Genomic DNA, 27321 nt, shown 5'->3' with positions numbered 1-27321 from the left:
CGTCACAGCAATGACAATATAATTATATTATATGATATGAGCACTGGGTTGGCAGGACAGATGTCGGCACACTCGTCTCTGAGCTGTCTGGCGTGGGTTCGAATCCCGACCCAGGTATGACCTGCCATACTCCAGGTGTTTCACGCGGCAGGCGAGGCATCAATGTATCTGGATGCGCGTTTGGTTGAGCTGACGGACCCGGCGGTCTGACAGCATTGGGTCCTTGGTGGACGTTATAGATCCTACGATGTCACACGAGGAGGTGAGTTCGTGTGGCGGGAAATGACAAAACTGTGCCAACGTGGGTTGAGAATTGAGGGAGACCTTTCGTCCTTCAGTGGACTGAATAGGATGATTATGATTATAGTGATGATTATGATTATAGTGATTATAATGATTATGATGAGTATGATGATTATGGTGATTATTATAATGATGGTGATGTGTATGCTGCTTATGGTGATTATAAAGATGATTATGGTGATGAGTATGATGATTGTGGTGATGATTATGCTGATGATAAAGATGGTGATTATGATGAGAAGTATGATGATTATGGTGATGATTATGCTGATGATTATAATGATAATGATTATGGTGACGTGTATGACGCTTATGGTGATGATTATGCTGATTATGGCGATTATAAAGATGATTCTGGTGATGAGTATGATGATTATGGTGATGATTATGCCGATTATGATTATGGTGATGAGTATGATTATTATGGTGATGGTGATGATTATGGTGATGAGTATGATGATTGTGGTGATGATTATGATGATGATTATGGTTTTGAGTATGATTATGGTGATGCATATGATTGTGATGATTATGCTGATGCTTATAATGATAATGATTATGGTGACGAGTATGACGCTTATGGTGATGAGTATGCTGATTATAAAGATGATTATGGTGATTATGATTATGTCGATGAGTATGATGATTGTGGTGATGATTATGATGGTGATGATTATGATTATGGTGATGATTATAATGATTATGATTATAATGATGATGCGTATGATGATTATGGTAATGATTATAATGATGATTATGGTGATGTGTATGCTGCTTATGGTGATGATTATGATGACAATGGTGATGACACCGACAATGGTGATGTCAATGATGATGACGATGGGGTTGATGATGGTGATGATGATGGTGATGATGATAATGACACCGGCAATGACGATGGTGATGATGACAATGACACCGACAATAGTGATGATGATTACGATGACAATGATGACAATGACACCGACAATGACGATGGTGATGATGATGATGATGATACCGACAATAGTGATGATGCTGACGATGACAATGATGATGATAACAATGACAATGACGATGACAATGACACCGACAATGGTGATGATGACGATGGGGATGATGATGATGATGACGACGATTATGTTGATGATGATCACTTGAACTTTTGTGCCACAGGTGTGATAGTCCAAATGGCCGCCTCCAAGTTCCCTCGCTTTTCCTTGTCTTATAAAGTGAAAAGGAGACGAGAAAAGTGAAAAAGAGACACAAAGATAACCAAATGAAACCTAGAAGACAAACAAAGATTGTGATTACAGTTTATAATTAAACCCCTGGAGGACAATCGGATTATTCAGATCTATTTATGGAAACGATTCATTTCCTGAGAATGCGCTCGATCTTCAGGAAGTGACGTCGCTCACGTTCACGTAATCATGGCAATGCAGGTATTTGATGCAGGTATTTTACACAGTCATGTCAACATTGTAATGTCAGTATAAACAGTTTGATCGTCGATTTGTGACGTTTATACGAAGTGTTACATTAAGTCAAACCTTTTTCATTTTAATAAAAACTAATCGGGTATATTTTACATTAGATTCTGATTAATTTTACCATAATCTCCCACTTTTACCATAAGCTCGAAACCCTACTTTTACAATAAACCTCACTTTTACCATAAATCCCCATTTTTACAATAACTCTCACTTTTACCATGAATTCTAAACCCTACTTTTACAATAAACCCCCACTTTTAACAAACTCTAAACCCTAATTTTACCGTAAACCCCACTTTTACCAATAACTAACTAAACACCTACACTAAACAAGACCTACACTAAACAAGACCGACACGAAACAAGACCGACACTAAACAAGACCGACACGAAACAAGACCTCCACTAAACAAGATCTACACTAAACAAGATCTACACTAAACAAGATCTACACTAAACAAGATCTACACTAAACAAGATCTACACTAAACAAGATCTACACTAAACAAGATCTACATAAAACAAGACCGACACTAAACAAGATCTACACTAAACAAGATCTACACTAAACAAGACTTACACTAAACAAGATCTACACTAAACAAGATCTACATAAAACAAGACCGACACTAAACAAGACCTACACTAAACAAGATCTACACTAAACAAGACCGACACGAAACAAGACCTACACTAAACAAGATTTACATAAAACAAGACCGACACTAAACAAGACCGACACTAAACAAGATCTACACTAAACAAGACCTACACTAAACAAGACCGACACCAAACAAGACCGACACCAAACAAGACCTCCACCAAACAAGACCTCCACCAAACAAGACCTCCACCAAACAAGACCTCCACCAAACAAGACCTCCACCAAACAAGACCGGCACCAAACAAGACCGGCACCAAACAAGACCGGCACCAAACAAGACCGGCACCAAACAAGACCGGCACCAAACAAGACCGGCACCAAACAAGACCGGCACCAAACAAGACCGGCACCAAACAAGACCGGCACCAAACAAGACCGGCACCAAACAAGACCGGCACCAAACAAGACCGACACCAAACAAGACCTACACCAAACAAGACCGACACCAAACAAGACCGACACCAAACAAGTCCTGCACTAAACAAGACCTACACCAAACAAGACCTACACCAAACAAGACCGACACCAAACAAGACCGACACCAAACAAGACCGACACCAAACAAGACCGACACCAAACAAGACCGACACCAAACAAGACCGGCACCAAACAAGACCGGCACCAAACAAGACCGGCACCAAACAAGACCGGCACCAAACAAGATCTACACTAAACAAGACCTACACTAAACAAGACCGACACTAAACAAGATCTACACTAAACAAGATCTACATAAAACAAGACCGACACTAAACAAGATCTACACTAAACAAGACTTACACTAAACAAGATCTACACTAAACAAGATCTACATAAAACAAGACCGACACTAAACAAGACCTACACTAAACAAGATCTACACTAAACAAGACTTACACTAAACAAGATCTACACTAAACAAGATCTACATAAAACAAGACCGACACTAAACAAGACCGACACCAAACAAGACCGACACCAAACAAGACCGACACCAAACAAGACCGACACCAAACAAGACCGACACCAAACAAGACCGGCACCAAACAAGACCGGCACCAAACAAGACCGGCACCAAACAAGACCGGCACCAAACAAGATCTACACTAAACAAGACCTACACTAAACAAGATCTACACTAAACAAGATCTACACTAAACAAGATCTACATAAAACAAGACCGACACTAAACAAGATCTACACTAAACAAGATCTACACTAAACAAGACTTACACTAAACAAGATCTACACTAAACAAGATCTACATAAAACAAGACCGACACTAAACAAGACCTACACTAAACAAGATCTACACTAAACAAGACCGACACGAAACAAGACCTACACTAAACAAGATTTACATAAAACAAGACCGACACTAAACAAGACCGACACTAAACAAGATCTACACTAAACAAGACTTACACTAAACAAGATCTACACTAAACAAGACCTACACTAAACAAGATCTACACTAAACAAGACCTACACTAAACAAGACCTACACTAAACAAGATCTACATAAAACAAGACCGACACTAAACAAGACCTACACCAAACAAGACCTACACTAAACAAGACCGACACCAAACAAGACCTACACCAAACAAGACCGACACCAAACAAGACCGACACCAAACAAGACCGACACCAAACAAGACCGAAACCAAACAAGACCGGCACCAAACAAGACCGACACCAAACAAGACCGACACCAAACAAGACCGACACCAAACAAGACCGACACTAAACAAGACCTACACTAAACAAGACCGACACTAAACAAGACCTACACTAAACAAGACCGACACCAAACAAGACCGACACCAAACAAGACCGACATCAAACAAGACCTACACTAAACAAGACCTAAACAAGACCTACACTAAACAAGACCTACACTAAACAAGACCTAAACAAGACCTACACTAAACAAGACCTACGCTAAACAAGACCGACGCCAAACAAGACCGACGCCAAACAAGACCTACGCCAAACAAGACCTACGCTAAACAAGACCTCCACTAAACAAGACCTCCACCAAACAAGACCTCCACCAAACAAGACCGGCACCAAACAAGACCGACACCAAACAAGACCTACACTAAACAAGACCTCCACCAAACAAGACCGACACTAAACAAGACCTACACTAAACAAGACCGACACCAAAAAAGACCGACACCAAACAAGACCGACACCAAACAAGACCGACACCAAACAAGACCGACACCAAACAAGACCGACACCAAACAAGACCGACACCAAACAAGACCGGCACCAAACAAGACCTACACTAAACAAGACCGACACCAAACAAGACCGACATCAAACAAGACCTAAACAAGACCTACACCAAACAAGACCGACACCAAACAAGACCGACACCAAACAAGACCGACACCAAACAAGACCGACACCAAACAAGACCGACACCAAACAAGACCGACACCAAACAAGACCGACACCAAACAAGACCGACACCAAACAAGACCGACACCAAACAAGACCGACACCAAACAAGACCGACACCAAACAAGACCGACACCAAACAAGACCGACACCAAACAAGACCGACACCAAACAAGACCGACACCAAACAAGACCGACACCAAACAAGACCGACACCAAACAAGACCGACACCAAACAAGACCGACACCAAACAAGACCGACACCAAACAAGACCGACACCAAACAAGACCTACACCAAACAAGACCGACACCAAACAAGACCTACACCAAACAAGACCGACACCAAACAAGACCGACACCAAACAAGACCTACACTAAACAAGACCGACACGAAACAAGACCTACACTAAACAAGATCTACATAAAACAAGACCGACACTAAACAAGACCGACACTAAACAAGATCTACACTAAACAAGACTTACACTAAACAAGATCTACACTAAACAAGACCTACACTAAACAAGACTTACACTAAACAAGATCTACACTAAACAAGACCTACACTAAACAAGACCTACACTAAACAAGATCTACATAAAACAAGACCGACACTAAACAAGACCTACACCAAACAAGACCTACACCAAACAAGACCGACACCAAACAAGACCGACACCAAACAAGACCGACACCAAACAAGACCGACACCAAACAAGACCGGCACCAAACAAGACTGACACCAAACAAGACCGACACCAAACAAGACCGACACCAAACAAGACCGACATCAAACAAGACCTACACTAAACAAGACCTAAACAAGACCTACACTAAACAAGACCTACACTAAACAAGACCTACACTAAACAAGACCGACGCCAAACAAGACCGACGCCAAACAAGACCTACGCCAAACAAGACCTACGCTAAACAAGACCTCCACTAAACAAGACCTCCACCAAACAAGACCGGCACCAAACAAGACCGGCACCAAACAAGACCGACACCAAACAAGACCGACACCAAACAAGACCGGCACCAAACAAGACCGGCACCAAACAAGACCGACACCAAACAAGACCGGCACCAAACAAGACCTCCACCAAACAAGACCGACACCAAACAAGACCGACACTAAACAAGACCGACACCAAACAAGACCGGCACCAAACAAGACCTACACCAAACAAGACCTACACTAAACAAGACCGACACCAAACAAGACCGACACCAAACAAGACCTACACTAAACAAGACCGACACCAAACAAGACCGACACCAAACAAGACCGACACCAAACAAGACCGACACCAAACAAGACCGACACCAAACAAGACCTACACTAAACAAGACCGACACCAAACAAGACCGGCACCAAACAAGACCTACACTAAACAAGACCTACACTAAACAAGACCGACACCAAACAAGACCTCCACCAAACAAGACCGACACCAAACAAGACCTCCACCAAACAAGACCTCCACCAAACAAGACCTCCACCAAACAAGACCTCCACCAAACAAGACCGGCACCAAACAAGACCGGCACCAAACAAGACCGGCACCAAACAAGACCGGCACCAAACAAGACCGGCACCAAACAAGACCGACACCAAACAAGACCGACACTAAACAAGTCCTGCACTAAACAAGACCTACACCAAACAAGACCTACACCAAACAAGACCGACACCAAACAAGACCGACACCAAACAAGACCGACACCAAACAAGACCGGCACCAAACAAGACCGGCACCAAACAAGACCTACACTAAACAAGACCGACACTAAACAAGACCGACACTAAACAAGACCTACACCAAACAAGACCGACACCAAACAAGACCGACATCAAACAAGACCTAAACAAGACCTACACCAAACAAGACCGACACCAAACAAGACCGACACCAAACAAGACCGACACCAAACATGACCGACACCAAACAAGACCGACACCAAACAAGACCGACACCAAACAAGACCGACACCAAACAAGACCGACACCAAACAAGACCGACACCAAACAAGACCGACACCAAACAAGACCGACACCAAACAAGACCGACACCAAACAAGACCGACACCAAACAAGACCGACACCAAACAAGACCGACACCAAACAAGACCGACACCAAACAAGACCGACACCAAACAAGACCTACACCAAACAAGACCGACACCAAACAAGACCTACACCAAACAAGACCGACACCAAACAAGACCGACACCAAACAAGACCGACACTAAACAAGACCTAAACAAGACCGACGAAACGCAAGTTTAGTATTTAAACCACGAGGACAATCCTTTAATAGTTCGTGTTCATTAAACTGTTAAACTCGTTACATTTCAACAGGTGCAGTTCCATGTTCTGCAATGACGATGTGACACGGTTGTGATGGTCCGAATGTCCTCCTCTCGCGGCCTGCTCTTCCCCACAGCTTCACTTCGAATTCCGCATTTTTGACATTTCATACGCTCTTTGGGTAATTCGAACAATACGGTGACTTGAGATCGTCATGCTACGTGCACGCGGACGGACCGTACCATGTGCATAAGGAAGTACCGTACCAGTGCCGTGTATATTGGATGACACTGGACCGTACCATTACCGTGCCCTGTTTACGCGGACCGGACCGTACCATTACCGTGATTTGTGCATGCGGATGGACCGTACCATTACCGTGATTTGTGCATGCGGATGGACCGTACCATTACCGTGATTTGTGTGCGGATGGACCGTACCATTACCGTGATTTGTGCATGCGGATGGACCGTACCATTACCGTGATTTGTGCATGCGGATGGACCGTACCATTACCGTGATTTGTGTGCGGATGGACCGTACCATTACCGTGTTTTGTGCATGCGGATGGACCGTACCATTACCGTGATTTGTGCATGCGGATGGACCGTACCATTACCGTGATTTGTGCATGCGGATGGACCGTACCATTACCGTGTTTTGTGCATGCGGATGGACCGTACCATTACCGTGATTTGTGCATGCGGATGGACCGTACCATTACGGTGATTTGTGCATGCGGATGGACCGTACCATTACGGTGATTTGTGCATGCGGATGGACCGTACCATTACCGTGATTTGTGCATGCGGATGGACCGTACCATTACCGTGTTTTGTGCATGCGGATGGACCGTACCATTACCGTGATTTGTGCATGCGGATGGACCGTACCATTACCGTGATTTGTGCATGCGGATGGACCGTACCATTACGGTGATTGCTTGAATTGTTTACGAGCTGTGACGCAAATAACGAACAGGCTCACAGGTGATGGCACTGGCGACTCATTGGTCCCGTTGGCTTCACACGCCAAACGGCACGGTGTCATTTTTGAACACATATACGTCACTGTTTTTGTTTCTTTTATTAATTTATTTTTGTTTGCTGTGATTTCGGCGCCAACTCTGCACAGGTGTTTGTTGGGAGCAAGTCAAGTTAAGGAGGTTGTGTACGCAGTACAAGTACCGTATTCAGAAACAGCTGCTTCGCGAGTTATTGTTTTACAAAAACCTTTTTTTTTTTGTTATTTTTTGCAATTTGCTTGTAAATGTTGCGTCTTGATAGCATGCAGTAACGGGGTTATGGGGTTTCTAGGGGAAGCTAGGTGAGAATGAGTCCTTTCAAGTGGTTAGTGGGTATGGAATGTCAATTGGATTAGAAATAGAAAGACCTGTTCCGTTCGGGAGCGTTTCCAGGTGGTCTCTCCTCCCCTCCCTCCACCCCTCCTGCTCCCCTCCACTCATCCTCCCCCCGTCCCCTCCTCCTCTCTCCCCCCCGTCCCCTCCTCCTCCCTCCCCCCTCCCCCCGTCCCCTCCTCCTCCCTCCCCCCCTCCCCCCGTCCCCCCCACCCCCCGTCCCCTCCTCCTCCCTCCCCCCGTCGCCTCCCATCCTCCCTCACCCCTCCCTCCCTCCCTCATCCTCCATTCCCCCCCCCCCCTCCTCACTCACTATTCTCCCCCTCCTTTCTCTCGCAGCGGGGGTAGCGAAGGGTTTATTACCCTGGCTGCTAACTACCTGTATGCCAATTTTGGTGGATATCGGACTAACCTTGTTTTCAGATGTACACACGCACACAACACATATGCATGCGCAAACATATGCACACATGCACAGATACAGACATACACAAATACATACATACACAGATACATACATACACGGATACATACATACACGGATACATACATACACAAATACATACATACACAAATACATACATACACAGATGCATACATACACGGATACATACACAAATACATACATACACAGATACATACATACACAGATACATACATACACAGATACATACATACACAGATACATACATACACAGATACATACATGCACAGATACATACATGCACAGATACATACATGCACAGATACATACATGCACAGATACATACATGCACAGATACATACATGCACAGATACATACATGCACAGATACATACATACACAGATACATACATACACAGATACATACATGCACAGATACATACATGCACAGATACATACATGCACAGATACATACATGCACAGACACATACATGCACAGATACATACATGCACAGATACATACATGCACAGATACATACATGCACAGATACATACATGCACAGATAGATACATGCACAGATACATACATACACAGATACATACATACACAGATACATACATACACAGATACATACATACACAGATACATACATGCACAGATACATACATGCACAGATACATACATACACAGATACATACATACACAGATACATACATACACAGATACATACATGCACAGATACATACATGCACAGATACATACATGCACAGATACATACATGCACAGATACATACATGCACAGATACATACATGCACAGATACATACATGCACAGATACATACATGCACAGATACATACATGCACAGATACATACATGCACAGATACATACATGCACAGATACATACATGCACAGATACATACATGCACAGATACATACATGCACAGATACATACATGCACAGATACATACATGCACAGATACATACATGCACAGATACATACATGCACAGATACATACATGCACAGATACATACATGCACAGATACATACATGCACAGATACATACATGCACAGATACATACATGCACAGATACATACATGCACAGATACATACATGCACAGATACATACATGCACAGATACATACATGCACAGATACATACATGCACAGATACATACATACACAGATACATACATACACAGATACATACATACACAGATACATACATACACAGATACATACATACACAGATACATACATATACAGATACATACATACACAGATACATACATACACAGATACATACATACACAGATACATACATACACAGATACATACATACACAGATACATACATACACAGATACATACATACACAGATACATACATACACAGATACATACATACACAGATACATACATACACAGATACATACATACACAGATACATACATACACAGATACATACATACATACACAGATACATACATACATACACAGATACATACATACATACATACACAGATACATACATACATACATACACAGATACATACATACATACATACACAGATACATACATACATACATACATACACAGATACATACATACATACATACATACACAGATACATACATACATACATACATACACAGATACATACATACATACATACACAGATACATACATACATACATACACAGATACATACATACATACATACACAGATACATACATACATACATACACAGATACATACATACATACATACACAGATACATACATACATACATACACAGATACATACATACATACATACACAGATACATACATACATACACAGATACATACATACATACACAGATACATACATACATACACAGATACATACATACATACACAGATACATACATACATACATACACAGATACATACATACATACATACACAGATACATACATACATACACAGATACATACATACATACACAGATACATACATACATACACAGATACATACATACATATACAGATACATTCATACACACTTGCACACATTCACACACACATAGACGTATACATTCATACACACATACACATATACATTCATACACACATTCATATACACATATAAATTCATACATACCCATTTACACATTCATACATACACGCACACATATGTATACATATACATACATATATGCAATTGCTTTGTTTATTGTGGTGGTGAGTTAACTGATGTATACAGGAAGGTGATGTTTGAATCGGCGTGTGTGTGGTAACGATGGTGGTTGGGAGGATGCGGGCTGTAGTTAACAAGGTAACATCCGAGTTTGAAGAGTTGATTATTTATATGACTGTTGTCGTGTGGCGGATAGTCAAACCAGGTGTGCATTTTATGATAAAAACATGAAATTTTATACAGAGTAACCTGGGACCATAATCATTTTTAGATCCCTGTCCTGCTCGCCCCACTCCTGCTCGCCCCACTCCTGCTCGCCCCACTCCTGCTCGCCCCACTCCTGCTCGCCTCACTCCTGCTCGCCTCACTCCTGCTCGCCTCACTCCTGCTCGCCCCACTCCTGCTCGCCCCACTCCTGCTCGCCCCACTCCCTTGCATGGGAAACACATGACAGATCATATACGATTGAGACTGAGTTGCTCAGATTTCAATGGAGGGCACAAGATGTTCTGAATGACCTTTGTAAAGGTTATTTTGCTGTTGTGCAACATCTGTTCATTTGTTGGTTCACGAGTTATCAAACAGGTGTGTGTGTGTGTGTGTGTGTGTGTGTGTGTGTGTGTGTGTGTGTGTGTGTGTGTGTGTGTGTGTGTGTGTGTGTGTGTGTGTGTGTGTGTGTGTGTGTGTGTGTGTGTGTGTGTGTGCGTGCGCGCACACACGTACTACAAATATACTACAAATCGTGGTTGCTAGGATACGGCAGCATGCAAAAAACCGTTATAAAAGACAGTTTGAACATTCGATGTGTACAATATAATATTATTGTATTACAGTACAACATAATACAAGTACAGTACAATATAATATTATTATACTACAGTACAATATAATACAAGTACAGTACAATATAATATTCATGAGATCTTTATGTAAATACAGTACAATATAATAATTAAATATACTACAAATCAATGTTGCTGGGAATCGGTGGTTGCTAGGATACGGCAGCATGCAAAAAACCGTTAATGGTGACAGTTTGAACATTAGAAATACAGTTTGATCGAGAGGTAGGTGGTGTGGTCGTGCTAGTTAGTGGATTGATGTATTTAAAGTAAGATGTGCATGATTTAATGATATCATATTATTGAGTGTGTAAGGAAAGTTATAAATATATGATAATGCATTAAATCCTATTGCGAGTAAAGTTGAATATGTTGCATTGATGGGTTGACTGACTGCCTGGACGCAACTGAGGTTGTGGATCTACTGATGTACCATCTATTGATGTGGATCCATGATCGAGGTTGTGGATCCGCCGTTTGGAGAGGTCCTGGGCTGAAAGGATTGAAACCTCGAGGAAGAACGGTGCCCAGCTGATGATCCATGCAGTCAGGAAACTAGTCAATTGCTTACGGGTTAAGGTTCTTGCTTCAGGTGGAGAAACTATGTTTGAGGTTTACAATTTAAATAAAGTTGAATATGGGATGTTGTGAAATTAACATCATTTTACAACAATCCTTTAAATTATTTAAGTTTAGGAACAACCGATACTGTGTGTGTGTGTGTGTGTGTGTGTGTGTGTGTGTGTGTGTGTGTGTGTGTGTGTGTGTGTGTGTGTGTGTGTGTGTGTGTGTCATAACTACCCGATATCATCCGATCTTGATGAAACTTGGGTGGGAGGTTGATATCATGATCTAGTTGTCCTGCCTCGAGTGGGCGTATTGCGCCCATTGTGGGCCCGAAAAAGATTTCTTTTTAGGGGGTAATCGAGTTCAAGCTACATCTTCTCCGAGGGAGTTGATGGAATCTGACAGGGGTTTCGGTATTTGGTTAGGCCAATGTCATGTGTCTAGCCCCACAGAGCTCGAATTTTCATTTTTGCCCCAAGGTCACAAAATTTAGAAAAGTCGATTTTTGATAGTTTTATTACATTGTTTGCTTCCTGATAGGGTGAAATGTCGTACATGATCTTATATTATCACACATCAAATACAAGTTTTCCAACAAATTTCAGAACCTTCGACCTTTGACCTTTGAAGGTCACAAAGGTCAAATTTTCAAAGTTGTCGGAATCAAACCGAATTTTCGGTATTGTCCCTAACTAACCTCATAACTGATTATACATTATTTTCTATCATTTCAAGGTCAGTAACCTTCGTTTTGACATTTCCGGGCGAGCACCACACACAATTACGTACAGCTGGCTCTTAAAGGCCTGCGCACACAGCGCATTGGGGCCCTTTGTAAATAGGCATGTACACTGCATGTCGGGGGCCGACACCTGCGACGTGGGCCCCCGACCCCCCAGTCCGGGCCTGTTTCGGTTATAGTCCATCCTTTGTCATTGAATACCGCTCGCTCGTGAACCATCGTCGTCTCCTGACTTGTTTTTCCTTTTTTCTTTTTTCTTTTTTCTTTTTTTTCTCCTTGCTTACCCTGTCGTGCAGATGGCCGATCCTAAAGCGATAAAGGATTCAGACCAGGACGATGCTGAATGCAAAAAGGATTGTCAAATATCATTCCTTGGCCACAAGCACCCTCTTCAGAACTGGTGAGGTTGTGTAAAGTAATTTAACGCTCAAACGATTGGTCCATTCGCTGCCCTAATTATTATATACTAGGGCATGCCCGTACTATATCTATATCTAAAATTATATCCCCCCCCTCTATTTACATGAAATGGTTTGGTCCAAAGCGAACGGCTTGCGAGTGGTGACAATCCCCCCCCTCTATTTACATGCAATGGTTTGGTCCAAAGCGAACGGCTTCCGGAGTTTGGTAAAGAAATCGCCATCGCGTGCACAAACGCGCAGGAAAGCGAATGAATCGCAAATTCGTTTTTATTAGTTGTAAAACATAGTTTAACGCCAACATAGTTTGCAAACGTGAAATAAATGAATACGCTCTCAAATGTGCCATCCGAGGCAGAGTGTGCCCGCCACGTTCGGCACACGCGATCGTTCGCTGCTCTCTGATTGGTTGAATCGTTTTTTGGACATAGCTCGGTAAGTAATTGTCCGATTAATATGAAACCTTGAAAAGGCACATCCTCGGGTCCCCAGCAATATACCTGGCAAGTTAAAAGTATATCGGACCCGTGGTTGTCGAGAAACAGCGGTCACAGACAAACGTACAGACAGACAGACAGAGATTACTGGAATTATAGATAGATATATATTTTTTGTTGTTGTTGTTCCCCAGCTGGTGTTTGTGGTTCCTTCGGAATGAAAAAAACCGCGTCTGGTCGGACAACCTCCGCATTGTGACAAAGTTTGATACTGTAGAAGATTTCTGGGCGTGAGTCTTTCTTCTGTTGGTTTGTTTCATGTCGTCGTCTGACTGCAGATCAAGTCGATGAAGTATTTATTTATTTATTTTTATTTATTTATTTCTTTTTGCTGTTCCGAACGATTTTAAGATCCATGGATTGTAAATAGAATGTGGTTTCAGAAATAGTTTGCATTCATAGTTATTCGGGTGTGTTCCGACTTGGACTTGCTTTGACTAGTCTATTTGATTCACTGCAGGACTAGGGCCTCCTTTAAATTAAATTTAATTCAAGGGCCGTTCGGTTGCATTGGATGAAATGTGACATTTTTGCACTCTGCTAAATAATTTTTCAAATTCAATCTCTCCATCTGATGTTTGGTCGACCTCGGCTTCTTCCAAGGCATTTTCTCGGTTACCTGTTTGTAATAATTATTGTTATCCATTCTTTTTGCTACAAGTCTAGCACAGTTCCCTTTCGTTATTGCCCCACGCAAGTAGCGTAAAGCGGGATTCAGCAATTGGTTCTCTGTTTGACAGATGCCAGTTGATGATCGAGGAACGAATTATTTCAATTTAATGATAGACTTGGCATTTAATATGGAATATTTTTTTTGTGGGGGTGAACTTACTTTTCAAGATGTCTTAGAACCAAAAGTTCATTGGAATTATGTTGAAATTATTCTAGATTTTGTTAATGTGACCTTTAAAAGAAACAAAAACCACATTTGACATTTTGAAACAAATAAATTGATCCTTAAAAGTGATGTAAACTGATATCGAACTCAATTCATGGACAGTACTGTGTTAAACTTCTGTACGTTTTCCAGAAGTATCTCTTTATTTTGCACATTAGCCAAAATTTTTTTTTACAAAAACAAAAGTTAAATTACGACTGGGATTACGGATAGTAAAATTACAGTTCAGTACTTCGTGTAACCCCCACGAGCATTCAGGAGAGCACGTATACGTTGAGGCATGCTGTTCACGAGATTTGCCAAGGTTTGGACAGGAATCACTTGCCATGCAGTGACAATAGCCTGCTGCAATTCACGCACACAGGTCGGCTGCTGGTCCAAGTGGTCGATTTGAGGCGTTAATTCTGCCCACAAGTTCTTTATCGGATTCATATCCGGGGACATGGCAGGCCACTCTATATGCTCTACACCATGGTCAGCAAGAAAGTGTTGGATCATGCGAGCACGATGAGGCTGTGCATTGTCATCTTGGAAGACAAAGTTTCCTCGAAAGGCTGCACGAGCAAATGGAAGCAATGTTTCTTCCAGAATGGCCCTGTACTTGAACTGGTTCAGGTTTCCATTCAGAACAACCAGGTCATTCTTGCCCCCTGCGTGAAAAGCAGCCCAAACGGTCACCCCACCACCTCCAGCTTGGACTATTGGCACTATACAATCTTTGTTGTAGGCTCCATGCACTTGTCTGCGCACTCGGACACGGCCATCTTGACGATAGACCAGAAATCTAGACTCGTCACTGAAGATCACGTGATTCCAGTGTCCTGGCTGCCATTGGCGGTGCTCTCTGGCCCACTGCAATCGGCACTGGTGGTGTTGTCTGGTCAGGCGTGGCTTTCTCAGGGGACGCCTGGCACGATAGCCTGCTTGAACCAGTCATTGGTTGACGAGCTTTCTGGATACAGGCACATTTGTCAGTTGCTGCCACTCAGCCCTAAGCCGATTAGCTGACTTGGTACGGCCATTGCGGACTAACCGGTGCAGCTGGCGATCATCCCTCCTTGTCGTTCTGCGGGGACGTCCTGGCCTCGGTATTGGAGTAGGGACACCCCTCTGAGCATTTCGTTTCAGGATCTTTGACACCTGACCTTGAGTTATGCCATACTGCCGAGCAATAGCACGCTGTTTCATGCCGTAATTTCGTAAAGCCACCACTCCATGACGAACAGCATTGTCGAGTTGACGGACCATCTCCAGAGGAAGCGGCAATAACTTTTGAAGATGTGCAGCAGTTGTTTTCCACTAATACAGAATGCAACAACCCTTGTATACCCGATTGTGAAGCCAATCATCAAATGCACCTGTCCGTACATTTTGCCACGCCACCTGTGATATAATCCTGTTTTTGACTTCTTGCTGCGACAGACAATCAGTGACATGGTTCTTTCAACAAATAAATCACCAAAGTGTAAAAGAAACTCACCAGATTGATATACTTAGTTAAGAAAGTAAACCCAAGTCAAGAAAAAAAAAATATTCCATATTAAATGCCAAGTCTGTATAATGTGAACACTGTAGAACACTAATTGGAATGCAAACCTGAAGTTTATGGAAGTACTTTGGTCTGAATTTGGCAAATTGTAGTCTCATCTCAATGCGGTAAAGCAATCTCCTCAGTCTGTCTGGTCGTCAAACAAAACTGAAGATCATTCCAAATCTTCAGAGAAGCTCCCCTTCTCCCCCCCCCGACCCTGGCCAACCCCGCAAGAATGTTGGAATAACTATGGCTGTTAAAGAAGAATATTCCAAACAGGAAACTTAATTTTTATGGATGTCACAAAGGACACAAACAACAGGCAAAAATAACTAATTGCACGTGTTAAAAAGGTTGTATAAAAGACTGGATCAACAGCGCCAAACGTCCGAATAAATGTTTTAAAAAATTTTTTTCTACAACATAAAAACTTTTTTTTCAATCGAATTCGATATTTGAACACTAGAACAAAATTCGCCTCGTGTGTACCTCCCAAAACCCCCCCCCCGTTTAGCAGGACTTGGATAAAAGTAACGCCATTCTACGCCATCTTGACCGATCAAATTTACCGTGCGGTTGGCAGAAGGTTCAGCTCTGGACTGTTTGACCCATCGGCTTCACATTGCATCTGTTATTCAAAGTTCACGAACAAAGCTAATATAGATTGATATCGGAAACGCAAAGCAAGAGTTGAAAAAAAACTTTTCTCAAGAAGGGGTGGAATAAGGCGTTCTATTAAATTTTTATTTTATTTTTTGATTGTGAGAACAATGTCAAGGAATTTTCTTTGTTTTAGTTTCTTCATTTTAGCATGCCAATCGCAACATTGCTGTTGCGTGGTGATTGCGTAAATTTATTAGTCTCCTACCCAGATGGGACTATAGGTTTGCTATCCGTCCATCCCACCTGTCGTTTTCCAGATGTTCTGCCTTTCCCTTTAACATATTCAACTGAAATTTGGTACATGGCTTTGTTAAATAAGTCCCAGGACAATTTTGGGTTTCGGGGCGTTTCACCAATTTTTCACGAAGCTTTGCACTTTTTTAACTTGGAAAACATCACATATTACACATGGGCCAGTTCTCCAGACTTTTCAAACCTAACGCTTTAACATATTGAACAGAAACTTGGTAAGAGACATGCATTGCAAAGCAATTCTCCTTTTTTTTTTTTTTTTAGGTAGTAGGTTGCAGACAGCAACCGCCCAGGGTAGTACTACCGTTCTGACTTGGGAGCGTTAAAGTGGTGCCCGGAACCATCTTAAACTCTCCATGTCAGGATTTCTGGTCTTGCTTTCTCTCGCTCAAACTACAGCTCCCTGGGCTAGCTTTAAACTTTCTTACAAACGAACATCATGCACTTTTCATCATACACTTTTCTTCTCTTGTATTTAAGGCCAGGCCTCGATGAGGACTATATAGTCCGTGCCTGGAGCCTTCAGCATTAAATAAATGTCTTTATTTATTTTTGTTCGATCTTTGTTGGAGACGAGCTTTCTGACATGCATGGTTGGTGTCTTGAACACACCGATTGCAAACTGTCGTTTTTCAGTCATTGTCATGAAAAGGCACCAATCAACTTTCCCCATAAGTTTTTAAAATTCTGCTTTGTTTTTTTTTCTCTTTTTTTCTTTTCTTTATTACTTCACAAACAAACTTCACAAACACATTGCATGTCTATCTGCGAGTATCAATGAAGATGTAAAAGGAAGTGAAACATGCAAAAATGATATTTTACAACACCTAGTTGGTGTTGCTCGTGTGGTTGTTGTTGGTGTTTGTGTACTTTTTTTTTTTAAACTTTGTATTTTCTATTGCTTGGAGAAATAAGTATTACTATATAAAGATTTTGTGCTCTTCTGTGTCCAAAAGGGTTCCTGTTGTCATCGAAAAACATGTTACAGTGGGAACCACCACATTAAGCACCAATTCCCACTTCATCTTCGATTCCAAAAAGATGGGCTTTTAAAACAGAAATCTTTTTGGTTAAACGGACACAAACTTTTGTTCCAAGTAAATCGATTATCAGCTTTGCGACCAAGTAAATCTAATTGGCTTTCAAACTGTACTATTTTTACGATTATATGACACCAGGAATAGTCAGGTTCACTATGTCAATAAATTATATTTCGTTCAAAATCATGGTAGATTAGCAAACCTATACATTTTTGGAAAGGTTATAGCATAAGGAAACTAAAAATCAATGTTTACATTTGGAGAGATACCTGTATGGCGGCCATTTTGGATTTTCAAAATGGCCACTGTAAAATACATATTTTGTTCTATTTCTGCCTCTAATTACCCTAAAAACTTTTAAAAATATACTAAACCTATATTTTCAGGGACAAGGAATCCAATGAAAGTATCAAATTAGTGCTATGGGGAATGGTAAGACACGAATCAAAGGTTTTGAATTGCAAAATACTGTCTTTATATTCGCGATAAGTTGCATAATCAAATACATGTTATCATTTTGTACAGGCAGTTAATAACATCAAAATGTGTCACAATAATTCATATCACCAAACATACACAGGCAGTCAGCAAAATCATATATACACATGCAGTCAGTATAACTTCACATCTACACAGGCAGTCAATGACAAAATATACACAGGCAGTCAATGGCATCAAACATACACGATTACAGAATATGCCATTTAGAGTTCGTCATCACTGTCCTGTGTGTCGTATCCGACAATATAGTCCGCATCGTTTTCACAGTCCGTTCCACACAAGCAAAGGTCGGTCAAATTGATTGGCAAATCGAATTGGTCGAATGGTCGATCGAATCGAATTCGATGAATCGAATCGATCGAATTGGTCGAATGGTCGATCGAAGCGATTGGTCGAATGGTCGAATTGGTCGAATGGAATTGGTCGATTGGTCGAATGGTCGATCGAAGCGATTGGTCGAATGGAATTGGTCGATTGGTCGAATTGGTCGAATCGAATTGGTCGGAATTGGCAAATGTAAACATTGATTTTCAGATTTTCCATGTAATAACGTTTCCAAAAATGTATAGGTTTGCTAATCTACCATGATTTTGAACGAAAAAACATAGTGAACCTGACTAGAACACTAGAATGAAAATTAAGCATTGGGCATCTGCATGCCCTTGCGTAATATGAGGTCAAACCAAAAATCAGACTCTCATAAATGCCATATTAACATTCAAAACACTGTATTTGAATTGGAACTTCTTGGATATGTTTAAATGTCGATAGAAAGGCGCCTCTTTTGATTTTCTTTTCTTCTTCACCTGAAAGGAACCGCCTTTCGAGGCCACTTTTCACCACAGAGCGGGAGTTGGCCTTTTTTGGGCACCATAGTCCCCTTTTTGAAGCGATGATTTATGGCCCGATGCCCTTCCTACCGCCAACCTTGTTAGTCGCCTCTTGCGATACAGGGAATTACTAGTGAACTAGTACTCAATTTGCCGACCTCAGAGGGATGACAGGCTGAGTCAACCCCCCCTGGTGTTAATTCAGCGATCGACCGGGATTCGAACACCAGGATCCTAGGATCCCAAGCTGGCACCCTAACCGCTAAGCCAACACCAGACTTTCACCTGAATTTTTTTTTTTTCTATACTGAATCGAGGCTCGTGAAAGAGCTGACAACCGCGAGGGAAAGACAGCACAGGGGGACCACGAGGGAAAGACAAAGACAGCACATGGGGACCGCGAGTGAAAGACAAAGACAGCACATGGGGACCACGAGGGAAAGACAAAGACAGCACATGGGGACCACGAGGGAAAGACAAAGACAGCACATGGGGACCACGAGGGAAAGACAAAGACAGCACAGGGGGACCACGAGGGAAAGACAAAGACAGCACATGGGGACCACGAGGGAAAGACAAAGACAGCACATGGGGACCACGAGGGAAAGACAGACAGTACAGGGGGACCACGAGGGAAAGACAAAGGCAGCACAGGGGGACCACGAGGGAAAGACAAAGACAGCACATGGAGACCACGAGGGAAAGACAAAGGCAGCACAGGGGGACCACGAGGGAAAGACAAAGACAGCACATGGGGACCACGAGGGAAAGACAAAGACAGCACATGGGGACGACGAGGGAAAGACAAAGACAGCACATGGGGACCACGAGGGAAAGACAAAGGCAGCACAGGGGGACCACGAGGGAAATGTTACCTTACATTGTATTAAAACTGACTTATTGATTGATCACATTGGAAGAACGTTGAGCTGGATGACCTTTCTGCCAGTACTGGTCGTCGATTGACGTTAAAGATCTCACCGTTTTTCGAGGAATATTCAGCAAGTTATCATCAGCACCCTGAAAAAATTGTAAATTCCTGCCCTGGCTGAGTTTTGGGAAGCCGATGACAAACCATAATTTCCAAGAGACTGCTTCAGCAGCACCGTAGCTCTAATTACTATGTTTGATGTTTTGTCTCCGCAGACTATATAACCACATCCAGCCAGCAAGCCGCCTGCTCTCTGGGTCAGACTATTCTGTTTTCAAGGTTTGGACATTATAGTGAGCTTGGTGGTAAACACATGTTTGCACTAGTCTATCATCATTGCATTTGTATTGTTTTCAATAGTTTTACCATGGGCACTCATTCAGGATGGCATTTCCCCCATGTGGGAGGACGAAAAGAACCGTATGGGGGGACGCTGGTTGGTCATGTTGAGTCGGCAGCAACGGCACCTCTTGCTTGACACTTTCTGGTTGGAAACGGTGAGCTCTCAACAACATACATACACACATACATACATACACACATACATACACACATACATACACACATACATACACACATACATACACACATACATACACACATATATATATATATATATATATATATATATATATATATATATATATATATATATATATATATATATATATATATATATATATGCACTACATGACCATAAGTATGTGGACACCCGAACATGACATCTCATTCCAAAATCATGGGCATTCATATGGAGTTAGTCCCCCCCCTTTGCTGCTTATAACAGCCTCCACTCTTCTGGGAAGGCTTTACACTGGATGCTGGAACATTGCTGTGGAGATTTGCTTCCATTCAGCCACAAGCAATTGGTGAGGTCGGGCACTGATGTTGGGCGATTAGGCCTGGCTCAGTCGGTATTCCAATTCATCCTAAAGGTGTTCGATGGGGTTGAGGTCAGGGCTCTGTGCAGGCCAGTCAAGTTCTTCCACACCAATCTTGGCAAACATTTTCTGTATGGGCCTCACTTTGTGCATGGTGAAACCAGAAACATTGTCATGCTGAAACAGGAAAGGGCCTTCCCCAAACTGTTTGCCACAAAGTTGGAAGCACACCATCATCTAGAATGTCATTTGTATGCTGTAGCATTAAGATTTCTCTTCACTGGAACTAAGGGGCCTAGCCCGAACCATGAAAAACAGCCCCAGACCATAATTCCTCCTGCACCAAACTTTACAGTTGGCACAATGCATTCGGGCAGGTCGTGTTCTCCTGGCATCCGCCAAACCCAGATTCGTCCGTCGGACTAGCAGATGGTGAAGCGTGATTTATCACTTCAGAGAACGAGTTTCCACTGCTCCAGAGTCAAATGGCGGTGAGTTTTACACCACTCCAGCCTACTCCTGGCATTGTGCATGGTGATCTTAGGCTTGTGCACATTTGCTCGGCCATGGAAGCCCATTTCATGAAGCTCTCGACAAACAGTTGTTGTGCTGACATTGCTTCCAGATGCAGTTTGGAACTCGGCAGTGAGTGTTGCAACCGAGGACAGACGATTTTCACGTGCTACGTGCTTCAGCACTCGGCGGCCCCGTTCTGTGAGCTTGTGTGGCCTACCGCTTCGCGGCTGAGCTGATGTTGCTCCTTGATGTTTCCACTTCACAATAACAGCATGTATAGTTGACCGGGGCAGCTCTAGCAGGGCAGAAATTTGACGAACTGACGTGTTGGAAAAGTGGCATCCTATGACCGTGCCACGTTGAAAGGCATTGAGCTCTTCAGTATGGCCCATTCTACTGCCAATGTTTGTCCATGGTGATTGCATGGCTGTGTGCTTGATTATATATACACCTGTCGGCAATAGATGTGGCTGAAACAGCCGATTCCACTAAATTAGAAGGGGTGTCCGCATACTTTTGGCAATGTTGTGTGTGTGTGTGTGTGTGTGTGTGTGTGTGTGTGTGTGTGTGTGTGTGTGTGTGTGTGTGTGTGTGTGTGTGTGTGTGTGTGTGTGTGTGTGTGTGTGTGTGTGTGTGTGTGTGTGTGTGTGTGTGTGTGTGTGTGTGTGTGTGTGTGTGTGTGTGTGTGTGTGTGTATATACACACACTGCATACACGTATGATTGCCTTTTTAAACAGTCACTATTGCTGTTTAACACTAAACTGAAAGAAATCTGGTTGAATCCTGTGAAGTTCTTGAGAAATTTTATGCTAATTATCGTGTCCACCACAGACTAATGGACCAGAGCCTAGATCTACTGCAATCCATATACCCCAAAATAATGATACCATGACCCTTCCTACCAAAGCCAGATTATGACAGCCTAGGATCCTGGGTCTTGAATCTGTAAAGCCCTCTCCCCCTCCCTCCTTTTCATGCAGTTTTCATTCAACAACTCAAAGGTATTTCCAGGAAATATCACTGGCTTACAGTTGCTATAATGTACTTCCAGCATCACAATTAACTGATGAATAAAGGCCAAGTTTGAGGGCCTCCCTCTAAATAAGGGCCCCCGGCCTGTGCTCCCCAGGCACCATTGTTAATCCAGGCCTACTTCATGCCGCTCCCATAGGGAGTGGGTGTACTTGTTTAAAAGTTGCATTTCCCATAAGAATGGAACAATGATGTCTTATTGTGGCATAGATATAAACTTGCATGTCATGTTGAGCCACCATCATTGTAAAAAAAAAATATACAAAAATCCCCTTTAAGTTATATTTGAACTGCTGCTGTCTAAAATCAGTTTGATTTTATATATTGTGTATTTGGGGACAAAGATTTGCCATGTCTTCAGCTGCTGTGTTTGATTGGGGAAGCATTCGAGGAAGGCAGCGGAGATATTTGTGGTTCTGTGTTGAGCGTCAGGAGCAAAGGAGATCGTGTCGCGCTCTGGACAAGCGACGCAGACAGGAAGCATGCCGTGCTCACTGTCGGGTGAGTGTTTATTCTTGGATCGGGCAACTTCGGAAATATTTTGTAGGGAACTCTTAAAGCCAATTCCATTTTTGGTCCATTTTTTCCATTCTATTATATAGCCAATTCCATTCTATTTTTCCATAAGGAGCTTGGTGCTTGATTTATTTTCACCCCTCTTTGTCTGTTTATTTGTCTGTGAGCAGGATATCTCAAAACGTAGACGGATTTGGATGAAACTTGATGGACAGGTTGTTTGTGACATTGATCCGATTTTGTTGAAAATGTGGATCCAGATACGAGAATTTTTTTTTTTTTTTAAAGTGATTCTTCACCATTGGGAGATGGGGGCACAAAACCAATATATAGCATGATGTGTCAAAGTTATGGACAGGTTATGACAAAACTTGGTGGACAAGTTGGTGAGGTGACAAGAACAAGCTGATTTGATTTTGGTTCAAGTCTGAATCCAGATCTGACCTATCGGTGGGATACAAAACGTAAACTGTTCAGCCTGGCGGAGGTGTGCGTTCTAACGAGTGCCGTTCTAGTTGGGACTTGTGCACATTTTCGCTGATTACTAGTTGGTGTGGTCAAAGGAACTTTGTAATCTTTCATTTGTTTGTTTTTTCAGGCGAATCTACAAAGAACGTTTGGGACTACATCCAGAGTCTGTTATGGCCTACCAGCCCCATGCAGATACTGCTGCCAAAAGTGGAGATTTTTCTATCTGAATCCTTATTCTCGTTCTCGGTCTGCCTTGGCCTTTGCCCACTGGGCTCCTAATGTAAAACTTCATTTCACGGTGATGGACTTTATTTGTATTTTGTAGAATGTGCATCGTGGGTGAACCAACTTGGTGTGTCAAAAATAATAATATTAAAGAATATTTGGCATTGATTTTGCTCCTTTTTTTTTTTTTTTTTGAGTAGGTGGGTAAGGATGTAGGTATTGAGGACATGCCTATTGCATCTTGATGCAAATATTGGTTTGCTGGATGCAAAGGCTTCCATCTGTCCGTTGGCCTGGGTTGGTGTTGCCGAAGCGTTTCTGGCCTAGGAATACGCAATTGTGTTTGCCTTCCAAATGGTCAGGATTTGACCCTGCAATCCCTGGGTAATTCTGTAAAAGATCATTTTGAAGACTCATTACCCTGTCCTGTAATGATTGTATGGTTTACATCACAGTATAGCAGTGGTGTCGTGGCAAATGTTGAGGTACCGGAGCTTGCAAGTATGTGCCTATAAACTATGTATTTTAATAAATAAAGAGGAGTTTTTATATTGTTTTTGAGTACCATGTTGTAAAGGCTGGCAGCCCCTCAGATAGGTATCAAACATTGTGTCTGCTGGCATTAGTTGTTCAGTTGATATTTTTCACATGAATTGGTGTCTTGGAGTTGACTAAAGTAGATATTGTTATAATATCGCTCCCTGGACAGTGTACAACGTATCGACATGTCCAACCTTCGAGCCAAGCTTCACCACCGATGATTTGGCCAAGAAAACACAATAACTCAACTAATCGTGAATGTGGAGTCTCTTCTTTTTTGTTTTATACTCCAATGTGGCAGCAGCACACAAGTTGCTGGCATCACTAAACAACCTTCATTGGTAAATTTGGCATTCGTGAACTATTGTTTCAATGGAAAATAAATGGTTTCGTTCAGACCCAATATTGCCCTCATACATGTGTACAGTAAGTAACGCACCACATATTTGAGGTTAGGTTAGAGTTTGCTAAAATAAAAAACACTAATATGATACTTTAAAGATTTACTTCAATTAAAAAAAAAAAAAAAAAAAAAAAAAAACCAGTCCCAAACCACTCAACAAATTCTCAACTTCATTGATTAACTAGAAAGAGCAATCAGAGATTGTAGACCCTACCCAAGACGTGTTTTAGTGGTTTTAAGGCTTTTGTGTTAAAACAAATATGGCGGCCGAGTCACGTGACGGATGACGGTATCTTTTCCTTTTTTACCTTCGCAAAAGCGGAAGGTTATGTTTTGATCGCTGTGTATTTATTTGTATGTCTGTGTGTGTGTATGTTAATCGCATAACTCAAAAAGTATTCAACCGAATTGCATGAAATTTGGTGGGATGATTGGTTATTATACGGGACACATTTGATTAGATTTTGGGAAACAGATTTGCTCAAATTCTGACTTTTTAACTCGATCGTATTTCACTCAAAGTTATGAGCGACTGAAGAAGAAGATGTCCATCCAGGACGTCATCACTATAACGCGATCTCCCGCGATCATTTCAACCTCAAAAAAAATTATAATTGCAGATTTGACAATAGATGAGGCATATTAACAAACGAATGAAACAGATTTGCTCAAATTCTGACTATTTTTAACTCGATCGTATTTCACTCAAAGTTATGCGCGACTGAAGAAGAAGATGTCCATCCAGGACGTCATCACTATAACGCAATCTCCCGCGATCATTTCAACCTCAAAAAAAATTATAATTGCAGATTTGTCAAGAGATGAGGCATATTAACAAACGAATGAAACAGATTTGCTCAAATTCTGACTATTTTTAACTCGATCGTATTTCACTCAAAGTTATGAGCGACTGAAGAAGAGGATGTCCATCCAAGACGTCATCACTATAACGCGATCTCCCGCAATCATTTCAACCTCAAATGAAATTCAAATTGCAGATTTGTCAATCGGGGAGGCATATTAACAGACGAATGAAACAGATTTGCTCAAATTCTGATTTTTAAAAATCGATCGCATTTCACATAAAGTTTCACATCGCATACACTCCCATGCCAAGTACAGAACAGTAGCTGCGGCGAAGGTATGCGCTCTACCGAGTGCCCGGATTCTAGTTAATATATTGTCGTGTTCACCGCCGGGATTAAGACCCTTGGGTGACGAATGGCCAATTGAGCTTTAACTCCGAGCCGTTCAGTCAAAAATTACGGTGTTCTTTACATGCGAGGGAAAGGAGAATGACGAACTTACCTTCACGGGTCCCACCGGCCGTCTTAGAACCTGCGGTGATTAATTCAACCGACGGATTAAAAATGTCCAAAAATACGGGCTTCAGTGAAGAAATGCCGGCGAACAAAATAACACGGCAAAATAAGATTCCAAGATGGAGCACTCCCACACGAACCTGTTTACACACAAAGGGAAAAATAAAGGTGAAAATAAAGCGTGTGTGTTTGTAGGTACGTAGCTCTGAGCGTCTCCAGAACCCCCTCGGGAATCGTCAAAACCCCCCCGTCCTTGGTGGGAACAGCACAGCCTCCGTGCACAGTTCGCTCATGGGAAACGCAGGCCTTAGTCCATGCGCGGGAAACTGCAGGCTTGGTCCGCAGTTCGCTCCTCCTCACAATCGTCGAAACCTCCAACGTCCCCAGCGCAAGAGCACTATGAACTGTGACTGCATGGCACCAATGTTCGTTCCAACGCAAGAGGAGAGAAAATGTCGGAACACAACCGTTCGTTGCGACTGTCCCACCGCAAGGGATTATCGGCGACCGTTCACCTCCAGATCCAGAAACCGAGAGAGCCAAGAGAGAACATGTCGGGGAGAGCGTTCTTTTGTATTCAAGGCTCTGACGT

At 42.3% G+C, this 27321-nt stretch overlaps 1 protein-coding gene across 3 annotated transcripts; it reads left to right on the top strand.

The window, feature by feature from the left end:
- Positions 1-49: 49 nt before the first annotated feature.
- LOC137427738 (eukaryotic translation initiation factor 4E-1A-like) lies at positions 50-25013 on the top strand. Of its 3 annotated transcripts, none has more exons than XM_068117432.2 (7): positions 50-262; positions 13557-13660; positions 14311-14406; positions 21038-21101; positions 21206-21319; positions 23614-23753; positions 24367-25013. In XM_068117432.2, exons 1-7 carry the CDS (start codon positions 248-250, stop codon positions 24464-24466), a joined length of 633 nt encoding a protein of 210 aa, XP_067973533.2. In that variant the 5' UTR covers positions 50-247; the 3' UTR covers positions 24467-25013. The 3 variants fall into 3 exon arrangements, with proteins under 3 accessions (XP_067973533.2, XP_067973535.2, XP_067973537.2); XM_068117434.2 differs by lacking the exon at positions 50-262 and adding an exon at positions 8263-8313; XM_068117436.2 differs by lacking the exon at positions 50-262 and adding an exon at positions 8324-8474.
- The last annotated feature ends 2308 nt before the right edge of the window (positions 25014-27321 follow it).

This window comes from Myxine glutinosa, chromosome 5, assembly GCF_964187855.1.
Source record: "Myxine glutinosa chromosome 5, kmMyxGlut1.1, whole genome shotgun sequence".
NCBI classification, from domain to species: Eukaryota; Metazoa; Chordata; class Myxini; order Myxiniformes; family Myxinidae; genus Myxine; species Myxine glutinosa.
This window is presented reverse-complemented; position numbering and strand designations above follow the sequence as displayed.

What these genes read in the sequence shown, in the direction of transcription:
- LOC137427738 (XM_068117432.2), top strand. An exon ending in AAGCACCCTCTTCAGAACTG is followed by an intron (nt 13,661 to 14,310) that starts GTGAGGTTGTGT and finishes GTTGTTCCCCAG; the next exon opens with CTGGTGTTTGTGGTTCCTTC. An exon ending in CATGCCGTGCTCACTGTCGG is followed by an intron (nt 23,754 to 24,366) that starts GTGAGTGTTTAT and finishes TTGTTTTTTCAG; the next exon opens with GCGAATCTACAAAGAACGTT.